This window comes from Acinonyx jubatus, chromosome A2 (assembly GCF_027475565.1).
Source record: "Acinonyx jubatus isolate Ajub_Pintada_27869175 chromosome A2, VMU_Ajub_asm_v1.0, whole genome shotgun sequence".
NCBI lineage: Eukaryota > Metazoa > Chordata > Mammalia > Carnivora > Felidae > Acinonyx > Acinonyx jubatus.
The window spans coordinates 108,657,925-108,677,710 of record NC_069383.1 but is presented as its reverse complement, the minus strand read 5'-3'; the positions used below and the strand labels follow the sequence as shown (position 1 = coordinate 108,677,710).

Here is a 19,786-nt window from a genome sequence, read left to right as displayed (position 1 = left end):
TCACAGCCCTCCTCCCGCTGCGGACTCTCGCAGCCCTGAGCACACAAGCCGGCAGACTTCCTGAAGCCGGTGGACTCTCCAGACTGTCAGGGGTCGTCACAGCTGCCAGCCAGACCCGAGACCTTGACGCGTTCTCCCTGCCCTGCAGCATCACATCATCCAAGAAGAAAGAAGCCACCATCTTGGCTGGGTTCCCATGGGAATACCACCTGGGCCAAATGCGCTCAAAGACACCATCGGTCACCTCGAAGCCACCCGGGAGCTAGGATTTGGACCCCCATTTACAGGACGATCAGAGGCAGCCGACTTGACAAGCCTTGGCGTAAGCGGCCGATCCAGACACCAGCCCCAAACGGGGGACTCTGCCCACCAGCGTCTTCCTGCTCCAAGCCTACCCAAGGGACGTGTGTCTCCTACTGGCAAAGGGAAACCAAAGAACCTGAAAACTGGGATTGTGGGGAAAGGAGCTTTCTCCTCCGATTTTAATTATGGAGAATTTCAAACCTACAGGAAAGTGGACAATGGCAGCACAACACAGTCCCACGTATGCTTCCCCGTGATTCACCAAATGGGAAATGTTACGCCATACTTTTTTCATCTGTGCTTACATATGGAAATAGCAATATGGATGTGTAGCTTAAGTCTTTTCCAATTTATTGCGGTAACATACACGGAAGATAAAACCTACCATCTTTTTTTTTTCAATATATGAAATTTATTGTCAAATTGGTTTCCATAAAACACCCAGTGCTCATCCCAAAAGGTGCCCTCCTCAATACCCATCACCCACCCTTCCCTCCCTCCCACCCCCCATCAACCCTCAGTTTGTTCTCAGTTTTTAAGAGTCTCTTATGCTTTGGCTCTCTTCCATTCTAACCTCTTTTTTTTTTTTTCCTTCCCCTCCCCCATGGGTTTCTGTTAAGTTTCTCAGGATCCACATAAGAGTGAAACCATATGGTATCTATCTTTCTCTGTATGGCTTATTTCACTTAGCATCACACTCTCCAGTTCCATCCACGTTGCTACAAAGGGCCATATTTCATTCTTTCTCATTGCCATGTAGTACTCCATTGTGTATATAAACCACAATTTCTTGATCCATTCATCAGTTGATGGACATTTAGGCTCTTTCCATAATTTGGCTGTTGTTGAGAGTGCTGCCATAAACATTGGGGTACAAGTGCCCCTATGCATCAGTACTCCTGTATCCCTTGGGTAAATTCCTAGCAGTGCTACTGCTGGGTCATAGGGTAGGTCTAGTTTTAATTTTTTGAGGAACCTCCACACTGTTTCCAGAGTGGCTGCACCAATTTGCATTCCCACCAACAGTGCAAGAGGGTTCCCGTTTCTCCACATCTTCTCCAACATCTATATCTCCTGACTTGTTCATTTTGGCCACTCTGACTGGCGTGAGGTGATATCTGAGTGTGGTTTTGATTTGTATTTCCCTGATGAGGAGCGACGTTGAGCATCTTTTTATGTGCCTGTTGGCCATCCGGATGTCTTCTTTAGAGAAGTGTCTATTCATGTTTTCTGCCCATTTCTTCACTGGGTTATTTGTTTTTCGGGTGTGGAGTTTGGTGAGCTCTTTATAGATTTTGGATACTAGCCCTTTGTCCGATGTGTCATTTGCAAATGTCTTTTCCCATTCCGTTGGTTGCCTTTTAGTTTTGTTGGTTGTTTCCTTTGCTGCACAGAAGCTTTTTATCTTCATAAGGTCCCAGTAATTCATTTTTTAAAACCTACCATCTTAACCATTTTTAAACGTAGGGCTTGGTGGCCTTAAGCATGCTCACCGTGTTGCACAGTCGTCCCTGCCACCCGTCTCCAAAGCTTCTTTATCTGCCCAAACTGAAACTGTGTCCCGACTAAATAATAACGCTCTGCTCCCCATCGCCTCCAGCCCCTGGCACCCAGCGTCCCCCTTTCTGTCACTATGAATTGGACTCTTCTAGGGACCTCATACGAGTGTGATCATACAGTATTTGTCCTTTTGTAACCGGCTCATTTCACTGACCCGTGTCCTCAAGGCTCATCCCTGTTGCAGCCTGTGTCAGACTTTCCTTCCTTTAGAAGGCTGGATGCTATTCCATGGCATAGATAGACCACATTTTGTTCATGCATCCATCTGTCAACGGACACCCAGGCTGCGTCTACCTCTTGGCTGTTGTGAATGAGACTGCTGTGAACATGCGTGTGCAACTATCTCTTCAAGACCCTGCTTTTGGTACTTTTGGGTTTACACCCAAAAGGGTTTGCATTTCTCTAATGACCAGTGGTGCTGAGCACCTTTTCATGCGTTTACTGGCCATTTGTATATCTTCCTGGGAGAAGTGTCCATTCACGTTACTTTTTCCATTTTTTCAATCAGATGTTTTGGGTGGCATTGTTGTTGCATCGCGGGAGCTCTTTGTATATTCTAGCCATGAACCGTTTGTCAGTATGTGATTTGCAAGTATATTCTCCCATTCTGTGGGTTGCCTTTCTATGTTGATAGTGTTCTTTGATGCACAAAAGGTTTTCATTTTGATGTAGTCCAAATTCCCTACTTTTTTCTTTCGTTGCCTGTGCATCTGGCGTCATGTTCAAGAAGTCATTGCCCAACCCAGGGTGGTGAAGTAGGTACGTTGTTTTGGCTGAACCATTTGAAAGTTAAGTTGCAGGCACGGGGACCCTAAACTCCTCAATACTTCAGTGTGTGTTGCCCAAGAGGAAGGAACCAGAATGAGGACATTCACACATGGCCCCATGCCGTCGTCACGCTTTGGAAAAGTATCAGTAATTCCCTGTCTTCATTCTCTATCTAATCTGCATTTTGGTTTCCTTAGTTGCCACCAACTTTTTAAGACTTGCGGTGACGGGATCTTGCTGTTTGTGAACTGCCATGACGGAGGTGGTCCTGTAAGATCCCTGTAATTCTTTCTTGTTTCTCTCACTTCGTATTCAATCCCTGGGCCTGTGAAAAGGTGGCTGTGGCCAATGTGACTGCGTGGAGAGTACAGCGGCTGCTTTTCCCCTTCTTTTGGTGACCACTCAGGAGCCGTGTCTGGGTTCGGGGTCACAACTCAGGGAGCTCCACTCTGAAGGAGCCGGCAGGGTTGCCTGTCTGATTGTGAAGATCCTCGGCCCTCCAGAAGGAAGCCCCAGAACCTTGTGCTGGGTTTTTGCAATGTTCAGTGATGCTCAGTAATTCATACGCTCTTGATTCAGCGGTAACTCATACATGTAGGCTAATCCTGATTCATCCCGTGTCTATCCAGAATGGAACCACAGTGGCCTTATTTCTGATGGTTCTTGTCTGGCTCGAGAATTTCAGCCACCAAGGTTGGGCATGTCCTCCAACAGCCATAGCAGTGACTCGGGCCTCCTGACTTACCTTCAGTCAGCCGAGTTGGGGGGACTTTGTGCCGCATCAGGCAAGACCCTCATCTCCCCTCTGCCGTCCTGCAGGTGGCACGTTACACCAACAGGATTTCATGGAAGCCCCGCTTCGGGCCAGGCCCGGAAATACCCGATGAGCCACCCTGTCTTCTGGGGTCACGGCCACAGGGCAGAAAGGTGGTTCTGGAGAAGGACAAAGAGGCAGGCAGCAGGCTCGGTGGGAAGAGTCCGGACCCAGATCCCCGACTCTGTCTCCTCCTTTGTGCCACAACACGACCTTGGAAACCACACGGTGCCACTGATCCACCTTGGAGTGGGGTGGCAGGGGGGGTGGGTTTGGCCGCAGCCTGGTGCCGTGTAGACACCATGCCGATGGGAGCTGTTGTTATCACATCAGCAAAAGTTGTGTCAAAGATACAGGAGCCCTGGAGGGAAGCGCCAGGTTCTCCAACGGTGCCTGGGCGCCTGTCAGTGGGAGGAAACATGTGAACTGGCCCTGAAGAGGGGCCCAGGGTTTGCCAGCAGACAAGAAGAGGGGCATGGGAAGGGGGATTCTGGAAACTGGAAATGTCAGGGGCAGCCCCAGGCTATAGGTACAGAGGATGCCTGCCCGGAGGAAGGACAGGAACAGTGATGGCTCACAGTGCCCCCAGGGAGGGAGGCCTCCCAGAGCAAGGGGCAGTGAGCTGAGTGTGGGAAGAGAGGAGAGACTCTACAGGCATCCAGGCCCCAGGGACAGCTGGACAAGGCTCAACAAGAGAGGGCGCACGGAGAGGGGAGCTTGCGTTGGCTGCGCCAGGCAAGCCTGCTATCAGCGGGCCGTGTCTTCGGTTCAGGCCGATTCCTATGCTGAGTTCTCATTCGCCCTGAGGATATCCCATGAACCTGGCACTCATGAGAGCTGGCCTTCGTTGGGGGCGGGGGGCGCTCTTCTCCGGTGCCCAGCCCTTCTTTGTGACATGAAGCCTCTGAGCCTGGTGTCATTCCAGCTGTGAACAGGCCCTCTGCCAGCTGTGGGCCAGCGAGCCCGCTGCGGAGTTTCCCAGCTGCCGCCCAGTGTGCACCAGACCCCCAGAGCCTGAGTGCTGCTTCTCAGACTGGGTTAGAGGAAGGCTCACTCATCCATCCATCCATCCATCCATCCATCTATCCAGTGTCTACCAAGGGCCTCCCAGGGCTGGCCCCAAGGGCTGATGCTTGACTGCCGAGCCAGGCGCACGAACACCGGACTGCAGACCCCGGTGCGCGTGGGGCTGGTGGAGGGCCCCTAGCTTGAGAGCCTGGGGAGCCTGATGGAGTGAGGCCTGACCTGAGGCCCGAAAGCAGAACAGACCCTCAAGGAGACAAAGAGCATCCGGCTGGGAAAACACTTGAGACAGGAGATGGAAGCCAACATGCGTAGGACAGGATTTTCCCTCATCCAACTCTCTCCACAACAAATTGCCTCTCCTGCCATTCAAGGCAAAGGTGGGAAATGAAGAGATTGTCTCTGCAAAGGCCTGCCGGTTCGTTTTAGGGTCCCCACAGTTTCATAGCAATCCTTTGGGCAGAGTTGCTACGCACTCTCTCTCCAGTATGCCAGAGAAGGTGAGCTGATTTTCCTGTGAAGGAAATAGATGGATTAACAGAGACCTAAAGAATGGAGGAAGGAGGTGGGAGTCCCAGGATGGGTGGGCTAAAGCTCAGGTGGAAGCATGAGGCTTCCAGAGGAAAAGGAAGGGATTCGAGGGAAAGAGGGTGAAAAAGCTCCAGCTGTAGACACATCTGTAGGTACCTGAGGGGAAGCCAGGCCTGCTGGGCCGTATTTGTCTGTCACGTGGAATGACACCTGTGTGTCTGTGCCCAGAGGGCACCCCCTTGCCCTTTGGCAGTCCGCGAAGGATCACCTCGTTATCTGTCAGGCCCAGACGTTTCTGGTCCTCACCAGGGACCCAGCCCTTTCTTTTCTGGGAGGGCCACCTCCACAGCTCCTGGCCATCTAAGTGCACAAGACCCACCTTTACTTTCTCTTCTCTAGACAGGTAGCATAGCCTGGTGAGTGGTTCAGAATGTTAATGTGGAGCCCACCTGCCTACCTTCTTATCCTGGCTCCGCCCCTTAATTACTGTGTAACTTTGGGTGAGTCACACAGCCTCTCTGAGCTTCAGGCTCCTCACAGATAGAAGAATAATACCAGTCCCTACAGAGGCTTCCTGAGAAGTTTCGATGAGCAAATACAAGTAAAGCACTTCATGTAGCACCCGGTACAGAGTTAAGGGCTCCGTGTGTTAGTTATTTTTAGTATTATTCTAACTAAAAATGTAATTTTGCATTCCATCACAGAACAGATTTTCAAAAAAATAGGTCAAGAGCTTTGACTGGTGGGGTGGGGCCTAGATTTTGCTCAACCGAAGGTTCAAGAAAACTCCCAGCTGTGGATTGCAGCTATATTTACTGTGCTTTGGGGCAAAGTCTCTTCCCACAGAGAGACCTTGTGCGGAAGTCAGGAGCCCCAGTTGGCATGTTCCTGGCTGTCCAGTTCAACCTTGCTGACGGCCCTGACAGCCTCAGAAAACCGTGAAGTACTTGACGATTGCTAAAACGCACACAGGAGGCCAGGAACATATTCACAGCTTATGAAACTTACAACCCCAAAGGAATTTCAAGGTCCTCCCTGTGGGGAAACTGAAGCCCAGGAAGGAGAAGGGCCTCGCCCAAGGTCACACAGCTAGGAGACGTCAGGGCTGAGTGGCCCTCACTCCTCTGGTCTTTCTTATATCGGTCAGTCAACTACCCCAACCAAGAAGAAGGACTTCAAGTCTCAGCGAGTGGAGGTGTCCCCAGAAGTCAGTCATCTGCAACAAAAATTCAGTCACTTGGACTCAGATCCACAGCTTCTGGCTGGTAGGTCCCCAGCGGACACCGTCCTCCACTGGCAGGACCAGCTGTGGTCCAACAAATGGAGGGAGCTGGGCGTGAGAGATAGTACCAAAGACTGGATCTTTGTTATGTGTTTTTAATCAGACTTTTTATTTGAAGATAACTGTGATTCACACAGACTTGTGACAGATAATACAGAGGGGTCCCATGTACCCTTCCTCAGTTCCCCCAGTGATGACATCTTGCAAATCTGTAGGACAGTAACTCAACCAGCATACTGACACTGATACAGTCGAGCCCCAGAATCCCTCCACGTCCGCTTCCCTCCCACCTCATCCCTCCCGAACCACTAATCCGTTCTCTCATTTTTGTCATTTCGAGAACGTCGTGGAAATGGAATCATACATCTTTTGGGACTGACCTTGTGGTCTCCGGTTTTGAATGGGCTAGTTCTGCAGACCTGTGCTCCGGGCTCGGACCCGGCCGAGGAGGGAGAGCCCTGTCCATTCCTTCCTGGGGATGACAGGACACATTGCTACCCCCAAAGGAGGACTTTGGGCAGATTTAGATCTCAAGCTCTCAGAAAACAAAGGCTGCCATGACTGGGCCAGAATGGTTACTTGGAGGCAGGGTTGGGCCCTCTGAGCCTCAGCTTTCCACATGGCCCTCCTCTTCCTTCTTGGTCCCAGTTCCCCTCTGCCACTCGCCTTCCACCCTGGCCATGGTTTATACCAGGGCCTGCCCTTTCCCCAACACATCTGGTATGTCCTTCCCCAGGCCCGTAATAGATCATTGTGTAAACAGGGCCTACGTGATCCAGACGTGGAAAAAGGAAGCCAAGAGCCAAGAGCAGGAAGCCACTTGATTGTCAGAGCAATTAAACCCAGGAGCAAACTCCTCAAGGGCCTCCACGTGCCCAGGGTGATCTGGGTCAGCAGGGCAAAGTGTCAAGCCGCTTCAAGAGGGGGGTGGTCTAACGGGCTCGGGCCCTGTACTCTCGCAAGGACACAACCAGGGCCCTGGCAGCGTGGAATGGAGTGCTGTCAGCCCGGGGCCCGCCAGCCTGCCCAGACCAGACCACAACAACAGGGTTAACAGGAGAGAGGCTTGTTTCCCTGCACAGTGACTTCTCAGGGCTAACGGCATCCATTTTTTCTCGCTGTTTCCAAGGGGCAGCCCTTGTCCCTGTGGCGTCACCTGTCTCTGTACTCCACCCGTGTCTGCCCTGGCAGGTGGGAGGGGCAAGGGTAGGATAAGCCTTTCCTTGACCAGAAAGTGCACACTCCCTCCCTATTGGCCAGAATCTGGTCACGTGACCATGCAGCTACAAGGGAGGCTGGGAAATGTAGTCTTTATTCTGGGTGGTAGTGTTCCAAACTGCGCATCCAGGGCTCTATAGGGGAAAACAGGAATTGGGTAACTCGTGACAGCCACCTCCTCTGCAAAACAGGGGTAATGAGAGCCATTCCTCATGCAGTGTGTTTACGAAGGTCATGAAGGTTGAATGGGTTGAACGCTCAGGGCCAAACTCGCAGGAGAGTTCAGGAATGAATGTTGGCTACCCTCATTTCTTTTTCCCAAACAAGATCCTGCTCGTGACATCCTGGCCCCACGCTGAGCACAAAGTATGTGTCCGGTCAGAGGTGCTGCAGTTGCCTTTGTATTTGTTGGCATCAGTTTACAACAGACTTTAAGCCCAGGCCTCTCTGGGGGGCCCCACAGCCCTCTCCCCGAACACGCCTCCATGCAGACCCCGAATGCTCTCCCGCTGTGGCCATGCGGTCAAGCCGGAAACTGCCTGTGCCCTGTCCTGGCCAGTCTCTCATCCTCTCAGCCCCCAAGCAGATGGCCTGACCCTGCAGGAGTCAACACCAGCTCAGCTGCAGGAAGTGGTTAATCCATCTCGCGTGGCTTTTCACAAATGGTCTGGTGTGCCATGCTCAGTCCCCAGCATGGGATCACTCCAGGGATGGCAGGGGCGACCCAAGACAGCCTGTCCCTTCTTGGCCCAGATCCAGGATTCTGGCGGAGGCCCTGTAGGGGGTGGTGAAGAAGGGGAGATGTAGCCCCCACACCTGGAGGGTCAGAGTCAGAGCGCAGTGGATTCTCTGGTGGCCTCACGAGCATCTCTTCCCGGAAGCTTCATCCCTGTGGCTTCTCTGCTCCCTCACCCAGTCCTGGCACCACAGGGCACTTCTCCAACTGGCTAAGTACCCACTGGCAAGAATGAGGAAACTGAGCAGAGGGGCGTTGTGGTCTCACACCTTCCCATATGGGCCTCAGAGAGTTCTAGAAACTTGTTACCCAGATTCTGTGGGGCAGATGCCCCACCTCGGGCCAGAGTGAGCAGGCACCCTCAGAGGCAGAGGAGTCCAGCCAGAAGGTAGGGAGAGCAGGACAGGGTGCCAGGGCAGCCCCACCAATGGCTGGGTGGACCTCCACGTCAGACCCGCCTCTAGGCACATCCCGTGAAGGGGCAGATACGGCTGAGGGTGCAGGTGTGGTGACAGGCTCCTTGTCAGGGTGGCGGGCAACCTCTGCGGCTCAGACCTGCCCCGGGCCTTGCTTCTCCCGAAGTTGAGGGGGCAGTGCCCTGCCAAGGGCCTTCGGCACCCCTCGCAGCAGCCCCAGGCCTTCCAGCAGAGCCCCTCCTACCCCCTCACTCAGCATGTGCTCCTCACCCACGCCCACCAGGCAGACAGAATTCCAGGTGGACAGACTTAGAGAAAACAGAATCCACGCAGATCAACGCCAAAACCTCCTCAGAGCTACTCCTGACTGAAATCATCAAAGCAAACGATATGATGCTGCTTACATCTTTTTGGTGACAAATCAATGCTTGAAACTGTCCATGGGCACGGGTATGAGTGCGGCATGCAGCAGAGCCTGGAAGGAGGGGGGCCAAAAGTAGTGCAGGTCGGCCTTCTGGAAGGGCTGGCCCTGCTCCTGGCTCTCGCTCGGCAGCCACAGCCCAGAGGGGCGGACGTGACCCGAATCAGCCGTTCAGGCCAGAGCAGGAGGAAAGCTCCCAGGAAACAGGTCCGGGCCCCTGGACTGGAAGCCCCCTGCCCAACATTTCATGGATCTCTCTCTCTCTCTCTCTCTCTCTCTCTTTCCTGCAGGTCGACATTTATAATGCGGACCCCCTCATCTGCCGGGCGGGACTGAAGGTGTGCTTCGGCAACCAGCTGCTCAATGCCGTCACGCGGGTGGAGCGGGCCCTTCCCAAGCTGACCTTGCCCTTCCTGCTGCTCCAGGGCTCTGCCGACCGCCTTTGTGACAGCAAAGGGGCCTACCTGGTCATGGAGTCCTCCAAGAGCCAGGACAAGACACTCAAGGTGAGCAGCTGCCCCCCACGTCCCCAAGACAGAGGGAAGGTGGCGTCCCCTGGGCCCCCCCGGGGGAACAAGTACCAGGGATGCCAGGCATCTATTAATTCTGAGCAAGTGCACAAGCCATGAGCTGATTGTTCACATGAACGAGCTTGAGAGGAAGAAGGAGAGAGCACTGAGTTGTCGCAGTCAAGAAGAGAACCACAACCGGGCATGGAGCAGAAAGAGGTCTCCCGAGAGAATGCCCTCGGCTTGGCCGCGACCGAGGGCCAAGGGCGTGTGTTCTGCCTGGCCTCCCTACGTGTTGGCCTTACGCCTCAGCCTGGCTGCCGCCCCCGGGGGCTCTGGGCGCAAAGGTGCAGGGGGCCTGGTGGGATCTGGTCTGCAAGGGAACCCTCAAGAGCAGAGGGGACAGCACCTGTGGTATAGCCACGTGGCACATCACACCCGCTAGACTGCAACGGACTAACTCAGAGCACCTTTCAAGATGGCAGATGTAGTTGTGGGGTTGAGAGGGGCCCATTTTGTTTGCCTGATGGAACCGGGCAGAGCCCCAGGGGGAGGAACACCTACTGTATACCCATCAAGCGACAGCTGACCCTGAAGGTGGCGCTCTGCGGCTGGTTAGGCAGACACACCCCTAGGGTGCAGCGCATTCCCCAACAGATGTGTCCTTGACCTTGCCACCACAGCCTGAGCAACCGAGTGCAGGGGCCCTGCGTCCAGGGCCATTTCTTGCTCAGTGTAAGGAGAGCAGGCAAAGTCACACAGAGTCTACACCTACTGAGTGGCGGAGTCAGAATTCGAACTCAGGTCCTCTGACAGAGCCCCTGCCGCTCTCCACCCCGCACCTCGCTAACAAAGACGCTTCCATCCCTGCCAACCATCAAGTGCTCCCCTTGCAGCAGTACGAAGAGCAGACCCCGGCTCACACCAAACACCAGATGCAGACTTGTGGATGAAGAACAAGAAGGAGAGCGGGGAGAGGAAAGCTGGCTGTGTTAGTGCCAGAGGGCATGAAAACTCCAGTGGACCTGGCAGCCTGGGTGGGAGCCTCCCGTGTGGCACACCCCAGCCCCAAGAAGACCACTCAGTTATGCATTCACCCCCCTCTCATCCGTGTCTTCTTTAATTCACATACTCATTGGGCACCTACTCTGTGCCAGGCCCGGGGTCCAGACAGGCAGAGTCCGACTCCCATGTGGCCCCCGTCCTAGCCAGATGAGCACTAAGCAGAAACACGACCAGGATGATGATGCAGGGGGTCGGTGCCGGGGGTGGGCTGGCCGACCAGAGGGACGGTGAAGCCCCTGCTTCAGATGGGGCGCACAGGGAGAGTGGTGGAAGAATGTTCCAGAACGAGGGACAGCACACCAAGACCCCAGGTTGGAAAGATCGGGCTGTGTGCAAGCAGCCAGCAGGGGGCGGTGTGAGCCGAGCAAGGGAGTGGTGGCCCGCGTGCCCAGAGTCGGGACTTTTTCTCTGGGTTGCATGAAGATTCACCTGAGCATTGGAGCTGGAGAGTGACATGTGCTGATTTCAGTTCTCCAGGAGTCCTCACAGCTGCCACGTGGAGGCAAGACTGGAGGCCAGAGACAGGCTGGGAGGGAGCAGGGCAAGCCCTGGGCTGTGGGCTTGCACCAGGGAGGAGACGCGGCTCCCAGTTGTGAGACACTGGGACAGAGGTGTGGGGAATATCCAGAATTCCATTTTGAGCCACCTGTTAGAGGGTCCCGTTAGAAATTCGGAAAAAGAAAGGAAAGCAGGGTCTCCCAAAGGTGCTCACCACCCGTGCTCATGGGGGCATTCTTCACCACAGCCAAGCAGTAGAAGCAACCCAGACGTCCATCGATGGATGAGTGGATACATCAAATGTGGTCTAGACCAGTGATGGAATATTATTCAGCCTTAAAAAGGAAGGCAGTTCTGACTCATGCTACAACATGATGAACCTTGGGGACACTATGCTCAGTGAAATTAGCCAATTGCAGAAGCAGAAACACCGTATGATTCCACTTGCGTGAAGCATCTAAAGGAGTCAGAAACCGTAGAAATAGAAAGTAGAATGGTGGTTGCCCAGAGCCGGGGGAAGGAGGAGAGGGAATTTAACAGGAGTTTCAGTTTCGCAAGGTGAAAAAGTTCTAGAGATCTGTTGCACAACCGTGTGAAAATACTTAACACTCCTGAGCTGTACACTTAAAAATGATGAAGGTGGTAAATTTTATGTGATCTTTTTTTTTTTTTTTTTTTTTACCACGGTTGAAAAAAAAATAAAGAAATTTGGAGATGCCTATTGGCAGTCCTACAAATAGGCAGTCAGATATACGCATCTAGAGTTCAGAGAGAGATCTGGCTGGAGATTTAATTCCTGAGTCACCAGCACAGGAGTGGTTTTAAAACCACGAGACCGGACAGGGTTACTCCAGGGAAGGACAAGGAGACCCACGGCCACGCCCATGGGCCCTGCTAGCATGCAAAGGTCAGCAGGGCCGTGGGTACAGCCTAGACTGAGAAGGGGCTGGTGGCAAGACAGGAAGAAGACCGTGAGGGCGGAAAGCCGTGCAAACCACAAGAGGAGAGTGTTTCTAGAGAGTCCACACTGGTCAACTTTTGAATGAGCTGAGAAGTCAGATCACACGAGAGCAAAAAGCGTTTCCTGGCTACTGCGAGGGGAAGGTCATGGGAGGGGGTGCCAAGAACACACGCTGAGGGCTGGTGGGAGTGAAAGTCAGGTTGGAATACGCTGAGCACCAGACGGAAGGCAAGGATGTGTAGACAGTGAGTGGAACTCACCCTTTCGAGATGGAGGCCCAGACGGGTCCATAGCTAGAGAGAGAAGTAGAGTCAAGGGAGGGTGTGCGTAAGGAAAGGCATGCTAGAACATGTTGGGACATTTTATTTTTTTAAATTTTTTTTAATGTTTTTTATTTTTGAAGGAGAGAGAGACCGAGTGTGAGGGGGGAGGGGTACAGAGAGAGAGGGAGACACAGAATCTGAAATGGGCTCCAGGCTCTGTGCTGTCAGCACAGAGCCCGACACGGGGCTTGAACCCACAAACCACGAGATCATGACCTAAGTCGAAGTCGGACGCTCAACCAACTGAGCCACCCAGGCGCCCCTAGAACACGTTGGGACATTTTAATTTATTTGAGCTGTCCTCTGATCGAAAGACAACAACAGCATAAAGAGGGGAGTCCTCGGCGCATGGGGAGAGAGCCCGGAGCACCCGCTGGCTCCTCCCTGCCTGTACCTGTCCCTTCCTGTGGCCTTGACTTCCTGTCTCTCCCAATTGCAGATTTACGAAGGTGCCTACCACGTTCTCCACAAAGAGCTTCCAGAAGTAACCAACTCCGTCTTCCACGAAATAAACATGTGGGTCTCCCAAAGGACAGCAGCCGCGGGAAAGCGGTCCCCGCTCTGAGCGAACTAGCTGTGTGACCTGCCCACAGCCGGTGGGTCGGGGAAGTGGGCAGAGGAAGGGCAGAAGCTGGCTTGTCAGATGTGGCTTGCAGGGGGCAGGGGTGGGGATCACAAATCGGAGGGATCCCTGGCACAATTTACTTTAAAACAAGACATCCTTGTCATATATCAGGCTGTCACTGGATCTACATTAAGGGATAGACACTTCATGCACAGAGAAGGGCCACAGGCAAGTTTCCCAGGGAGAGAATGTGCTCAAATGTCCTTAAAACCAAGCGGAGCCTCTGCCCTGCCTCTCCCAGCCCCCACAAGGTTCCCAGGAATCCCTGGTGTTTCCCCGGACACCTGACCGCAATAATCAGAGGAGTCTCCCCTCCTGCCCTCCCTTCCAGCCCCCACCCCAAGACCCTCCCCAGCTGGCCTCGCTCTGTGGCCTTTCTCTGGCCGTGGGACAAGGTGGCAGGCGTCACCTCCCCTGGGCAGTCTCACGTGCCCCCCGAGGCCCAGACAATGCCCAGGACTTCCTTGACATGAGGAGTCACCCATGACCCATGTCAGCTCCTCATCAGCCTGGAGCTGGGCTTTGGGATGGGAGGAGGCTTGCCCTGGAAAGAGAACGTGGTCAGGAATCCCCTCCTTCCTGCCAGGGAGCCTGGCGGGCGCCCGCTGAGTGCTTTACATATTCGGGGGCCCGCCTCCCCTCACATGACTAATTTGACCTGACACTCAGAGAGGGAGTGTATTCAAGATGAAGCATCTAATATATACTGTATATTCTAAAGCAGAGACTCTTTGGGTGGGTGGGTGGGTGGGTGGGACCGAGGGGGGCTTGAAGCTATGGGAGCCTGATGCCCCCGCACAGGAGGGGGACATGGTGGGAGGGCCCTGGTTAAGGCGCTAAGGTGCAACCCCCGGAAAGCGGGGCCCTGGAGCGCCAGCAGTGGGAGGTTACGGGCCCATCCCTGGTCCGGACCCACAGCCGCCCTGGGAGCCTCGGTGCTGGCGGCATAGCCACCTCTGGTGGCAGAACGAGAGAGTCCCGACTCGGTGGCCCTGCCCAGGACTGCAGGCCCCCGAGGCCACAGCGAGGCTGGCCCCGGGCGACGTTTCCCAGCAGAGGGCCCAGCAGCGCCTGACCTGCCCTTCTCAGGTGCCGACCCCCGAAGGCCCGCCCGTGGCCCTCACTCAGCGCCAGCAATAAACGGGGATCACCGCCCACTGCAGAGTACTTTCACTTTCAAGCGGGGCTGCTGTTACCTCATGAGGCTCTTCGTCAACCAGGACCCCGGGTGGGGGTGGAACCGTTGGGGGGCACCCACTCGGCCGCAGGGTGCAATCCGGGAGCCCCAAGGCCCCAGATGAGGCGGCTGCTCCCCTGCCAGGCCCTCTGACTTTGGAGACTGGGAGTTGGGGCTCCCACCCCTCTTCCTTCGGCAGTGGGAACCGCTGCCTCTCACCCCCTGTTCTTCCGAGGCTTGGTCTGGGTGTCCGGAGCGGGGCATCCCTCACGCTCTCCGTCCGGGGGCCCTGACCCCACCACGGCGTAGCCAAGAGCGGGGCACCCTCCTCCGGTGGGCAGACCCCGACCCCCAGCTGAAAGTCATGCTCGCCCGGGGGCCGGGGTTTGTACTCTCCTGCCCCTCCGGTGGGGGAAGGGCACGGGCAGGGCCCACGTTCCCATGGAGGGAGGCTTTCATTGCCCTGTCTTCCTTCTCTGGCTTCTCTTCGGGGGAGAAAAATGTAAAAAATGCACTGAGAGAGAAGGTCAGCCCTGGCCTGTTCAAGCTGGGCCACTGGTGAGTGTCTCTGCTGCTCAGCGGAGAAGCAGAAACTCTCCCCGCAGACCCCCAAGCCTTGAGACGCCCCTGAACCCAGATCTGGAATTCTTGCCCGGAGCTGTGATAGCGCGGGTCACACAAAGTCCCCACGCCCTCCCATCCCCACGGCCTCTCCGAGAAGCGTGTGCCGGCCAGGCTATTTCCCAAATTAAATATCAGGCACGTGGTTTGACTGGGAATCTTTTGGATGCATGAGTTTATTTATATGAAAGCTCTAACAGAGATTATACGAAAGCTCTAAATCAGTCACATTTGCATATCTGGTTAAAGACTCACCTATATTAGAACAAAGAATTATTTGGAAGCAGGAGTGTCTCCCAATCTAGGAGGGGACGGGGACATTGACAGGCCACCCCACCTGCTGAATAGGAGCAGGGGTGGGAGCTGGACACCAGCTGTGTCTGGAGTCCCACGCGGGGCCACGCCAGTGCCACGTGCCCGCCTGTCCTGGGACAGCTGTGTGAGTCTTGAACTGAGTTCGTGCTCAGTGTTGACGGCTCCATGCTCCATGCTGACATTCGGAACTTCCAAGTCCTGCCTTCGCCACGACGAAGAGCTGGGTCTGAAAGGGAAGGAAGCTGGGTCACACGTGTCCCGGCCTCGAGCAGGTGGGAAGATGGATTCTGGAGATGCGACGGGACGACCTGTCGGGACACTAGGCCCCAGCGCTGTCGTGGATGCAGCACCTTCCCCCTGTAACTCGGAGGTCACGCCAGTCCGTATGGAAATGGGCTTCATGGCTGACAGTCTTTCTGGGAAGAGATGCCACCTGTAAGCAGGAAGAGGGGGACGCTGCTCCTTGGCAGGGAGGGGGGTGGATGGTCTCTGGCCCTCCCATCCAGCTTCTGGGGGGCATGGGGGCTCGCAGTGAGAGCACTGAAGGAGGCCACAAAAACCCGCCTGCTCTGCTCCGCACCCGTGGCAAGGTCCCACGCTACGTTTTCTTTCTTTCACAAATCGCTAACATAACCCATTGGGGTCCCCGTGATTTTCTAAGCAGTTTACCAGTTACTGTCTGTGTTCAGCCGCATCCCTACCTGTGTACCGTTACTGGGGACTCGTGATCAGCTCAGAACTATCAAAGGAACCATGTACGCCACAACTAATCCTAATAAACCGGATGTTTTCTGCATGGTGGTGCCGTCTGTCTGTCTGATCCGAGACTACTCCACTCCCTGTACGGGGAACAGCAGGCCCTCTGGCAAGGCGGTATTGCCCTCTGGGCTGAGCCAGTCATGTGATTCAAGCCGGCCTGTGGGGCCTTGATTTTCCCTTCTCCGTGCTTGGGGACCCGTGCCGGAGCAGACCACATGCGTGCTTTCTCCCAACTCCGCCGCCGCCCGTCCCAGCTCTGAACTCCCCGGCACGACCCCTCTCAGCTCTCCTGCTCTGCACACCCTCCTCCGCGTCGCGTCTGTCCCCTGGTCAGCTCCGTCTCAGGAGCAGGGCGACGAGCCACTTCCCTCTGGCCCCACTGCTGTCGCCTTCTCCTCCCGCCAGGTGGCGACAGCACCCTTCTCAGGGGGTGGTGCCCTTTCAGTCTTCCCCACACGGTGGCCAGAGGGGGCGCTAGTGAGTCACAGGTGGCCCTTCTGGCTCATAACAGGCCCTGACTTCACCCTCTTCCTCCTGTGTCCACTGCCCCCCCCCCCCCCACACCAGCTTCCCTTGCTGGCCTTTGTGAGGCCTTTCCTTACCACCTGGTCTAACGCCAGCACACCTACCCTGGCTCCTTCCCGCCTTCCTTCTCCCCAGCACGTTATTGCCATCTGCCATGATCCGTGTTCTGCTTGATGCCTCGGTAACTGTCCCTCCACCAGAACTGAGCTGCAGGAGGGTGTGTCCTGCATTGGGCCTCTGGTCTCTAGGGGTCCCCGTTAAATACCTGTCCAATGAGGGAGGGAAGGCAGGCTGCAGCAGGCACCTGGGGCTGCCCCCAAAATGACAGAGGGCCACAAACCTGCCAGTCAGTCCAGTGCCTCCCAGCTGTGGGGCAGGAAAAGGGACAATGAGAGCACAGGGGACCAGCCCAGAGGCAGCCCCGCAGGAAAGCAGAAAGAGGAACAGGAGTGGGGTGCACCGGTCCTGTGGCGAGGGGGCTCAGGGCAGGGCTTGGTGGGGGGAGCTCAGGTTGGCACCCACAGCAGCAGCCAACCAAGGCTAGTGTGATGAAGGGGTCCGCCGGGGTGGGTGTAGCATCAGGACTAGCCACAGGGAGCCCTGACAGGGGGGAGGGGGGTGCCAGTGGAACACACTGCCTGGGGAGCAGGGTGCCCGTCAGGCTGTGGCCTCAGGTAGAGGACACGGCCATGATCAGAATGGAGGCTAGCAGGGAGGAGCAGCAGCCTGGCCTCTTTCTCCTCCCACCTTCCCCTCTCTCTGCCGGGGAAGCGTTGAGCATGTGGCCCTTGGTCCGAGGTGGCTGCTGCAGCTCCTGCCACTGCGTCCTCATTCCAGCCCACTGGAGGGGAAGAAAGGAAAGGGACAGGCATGCGCCTTTCAGGAAATAAATCAGAGACTGCGTTGTCTCAGATCACATCCAGAACCCGGTGGCTCAGCCACAGCCAAATTCATGGGAGGCTGGGAGGCGAGCCAGGTTGCCCTCCCAACAGGACAGGCTGGTATCAGGGGGAGACAGCTGGCTGTGCCCGAGAACCAAGCGTGTGCACTGAGGCTTGCAAGGATGGGATGCCCAGGGTCAGCATCTGCCAACAGGGGGGTGAGAATGAGCTAGAGGTGAGGCAGGGCCCCAACTAAGGCGGGCACAGTGTGGACACAGAAGGGCAGACTGAATCAGTGGCTACTGAAGAGGTAAAACCTCCAAGGTTTTATGACCCTTGAGGGCCAAGGGATCCAGAGGGAACTAAGGAACGCAGGCACATCTCCAAAACGCTACAGATAAGAAAAGCTTACAAAGGAGGCTCCACGTTGCTCCTGTTACATCTTGCAGGAGAGAACGGAAATCCACATCGGGTGAGCGGCCACTCCTGATGGGAACTTCCTCATAGGCACCCCAGTTTCTCCACGAGCTTTGGGTGGTTCGTAGTGTTGCTCTCATCTAGGTAAGGCGGGGTGGGGCGCCTGGGTAGCTCAGTCGGGTGTGCATCTGACTTCAGCTCAGGTCACGAACCCGGGAGTTCGTGAGTTTGAGCTCCGTGTCGGGCTCGCTGCTGTCTGCCTGGAGCCTACTTCGGATCCACTGTCCCCCCCACCCCCACCCCCCCCCACCCCCACATTCCCCTGCTTGCACGCACGCTCTTTCCCTCGCAAAAATAAACATAATAAAAATAGACTGGTAAGGAAGCCGGCTCTGTGGGACTCAGTGATTTGCTCTAAGCCAGTAACTGAGCTCCAGCCCAGGTGTCTGGGACCCAGGTGCAGGATACCTCCCCAGCACCTCCAGGGGAAGGAAGGCAGGTGACAAAGCCCCAGGTGCAGAGTGCCAATGCCATGCTCAGCTTCTACCACCAGTAGGGCCTGGTATTGCCCGAGGGTGGCCTCCTGTGTGGAGGCAGAAACTCCCAGGAGCCCGAGGGCCCCAGAAGTCCCTCCTTCTGAGGCCTGCCGGTCAGACTTTTCCCAAGTGAGACATCTTTTTTGCCTTCAATGTGCCTGCCCCTGGTCATGGCAAGAGCATTCCTAACCATGATGCCAGTGCCCAGATGGCAGCCCAGCCCAACCTGGGTGCTGCGGCCCGCTGCGGTCACATGGGAGATGAAGGGCTGTGCGGTTTTCCAGGGAGAGGTAACAGCATATGCAAAGCCGTTGCTCTCTTTTTTTAAATTTTTATTTGTTTTTCAGGTGGGGAAGGTTTTATAGCATGGATGAAAAAAAACATTTTGTGTTGTCATCACAGACTTGCCTCACGTAATGACTGTTTGGGTCGGGACAGGACCAGGGAGAGGCCAGCCGAGGCACTTGCCCCGGGCACAATGTAAACGGGCCCCAAGAATCTTATAATACACAAGATACGTTAATACTTTTAATGTGATTTAAAAAATCAAAAGTAATGGTAGGGGCGCCCGGGTGGCTCTGTCGGTTGAGCGTCCAGCTTCGGCTCAGGTCATGACCTCACGGCTCGTGGGTTCGAGCCCCGTGCTGGGCTCGCTGCTGTGAGCACGGAGCCCACTTTGGATCCTCTGCCCCCCCACCCCAGCCCCTCCCCACCTATCAAAAATGAACAAACATGAAAGAAAAAGTAACGTAAAACAAACTCATGATGCACCAAACAGCAGCATTTCAAATAAAGACAGGGTGAGGATGACTTATGTTGATTCCAGCTCCAGCAGCACTCAGCACAGCACCTTGCCGATCCCACCTCCACCCCTGCCCGCCAGTGCTCCTGTCTCTTGCTGGGGGTGCACCGGGCCGTCCCTACGTCACATCTTACGTACAAGCTCTCTGTTGCTTTTCCAGTGTTGTTTATTTTGTCTGTGCCCAGCTGATCTATGCTTCCCTCTGTGAGAAAAGCGGGGAATATCCCGAATGGGGACAGAATGCATATATTCCCTGATAGATTTGATGGAAATAGTTTTCCATTCAGCAGGAATGAATTGAAGTTGTTAGGGGAGGGACAGATGTGCTTCTGAATCGTAAATGTAGCACAGCCACACTCTGAGCGCAGCACAGACATCACACGAGAGCCTCAACCCTCAGTCTGTGTTTCTGAGCCCGGGCTTGTGGGGAACACCCCAAGGCAGGCTGAAGGGCCCCCGTGTTTCCCCGTGTGGACAGAGGCTGTCCCGAGCATCCTTACGGCCACGGGAAGTTCTGCGACACCCGCTTTGTCACTTCCTTCCCCGCTTGGCTCGCTGAGGCCGTCCTTCCTCCTTGGTTCCTGTTTGTCTGCAATGCCACACCGAACGCCTTTGTACACAAAGCCTTTCTCCTCCTCAGACCACAAGTATCGGGGGAAATGTCGAAGGGGTGACTGAGCTGGGGAATGCCTAAGGCCCT

At 55.3% G+C, this 19,786-nt stretch overlaps 1 protein-coding gene and 1 long non-coding RNA gene across 7 annotated transcripts in view; one reads left to right on the top strand and one right to left on the bottom strand.

Annotated features, from left to right (window-relative positions):
• The window catches only part of MGLL (monoglyceride lipase), a 247,223-nt gene extending 231,261 nt beyond the window's left edge, over positions 1-15,962 (top strand). For all 6 annotated transcript variants that reach the window (XM_053218848.1, XM_027049803.2, XM_027049801.1 and 3 more), the window contains 2 exons: positions 9,363-9,578; positions 12,868-15,962. In XM_053218848.1, coding sequence (XP_053074823.1) covers positions 9,363-9,578; positions 12,868-12,993 — 342 coding nt within the window. In that variant the 3' untranslated portion in view covers positions 12,994-15,962. The remainder of the gene's footprint in view (positions 1-9,362; positions 9,579-12,867) is intronic.
• Positions 15,559-18,031, bottom strand: LOC128314842 (uncharacterized). Its single transcript, XR_008296975.1, has 2 exons — positions 17,744-18,031; positions 15,559-16,715 (listed from the first exon to the last, which is right to left on the bottom strand). It is a non-coding gene; the product is annotated as an uncharacterized LOC128314842 (long non-coding RNA).
• Positions 18,032-19,786: the final 1,755 nt, after the last annotated feature.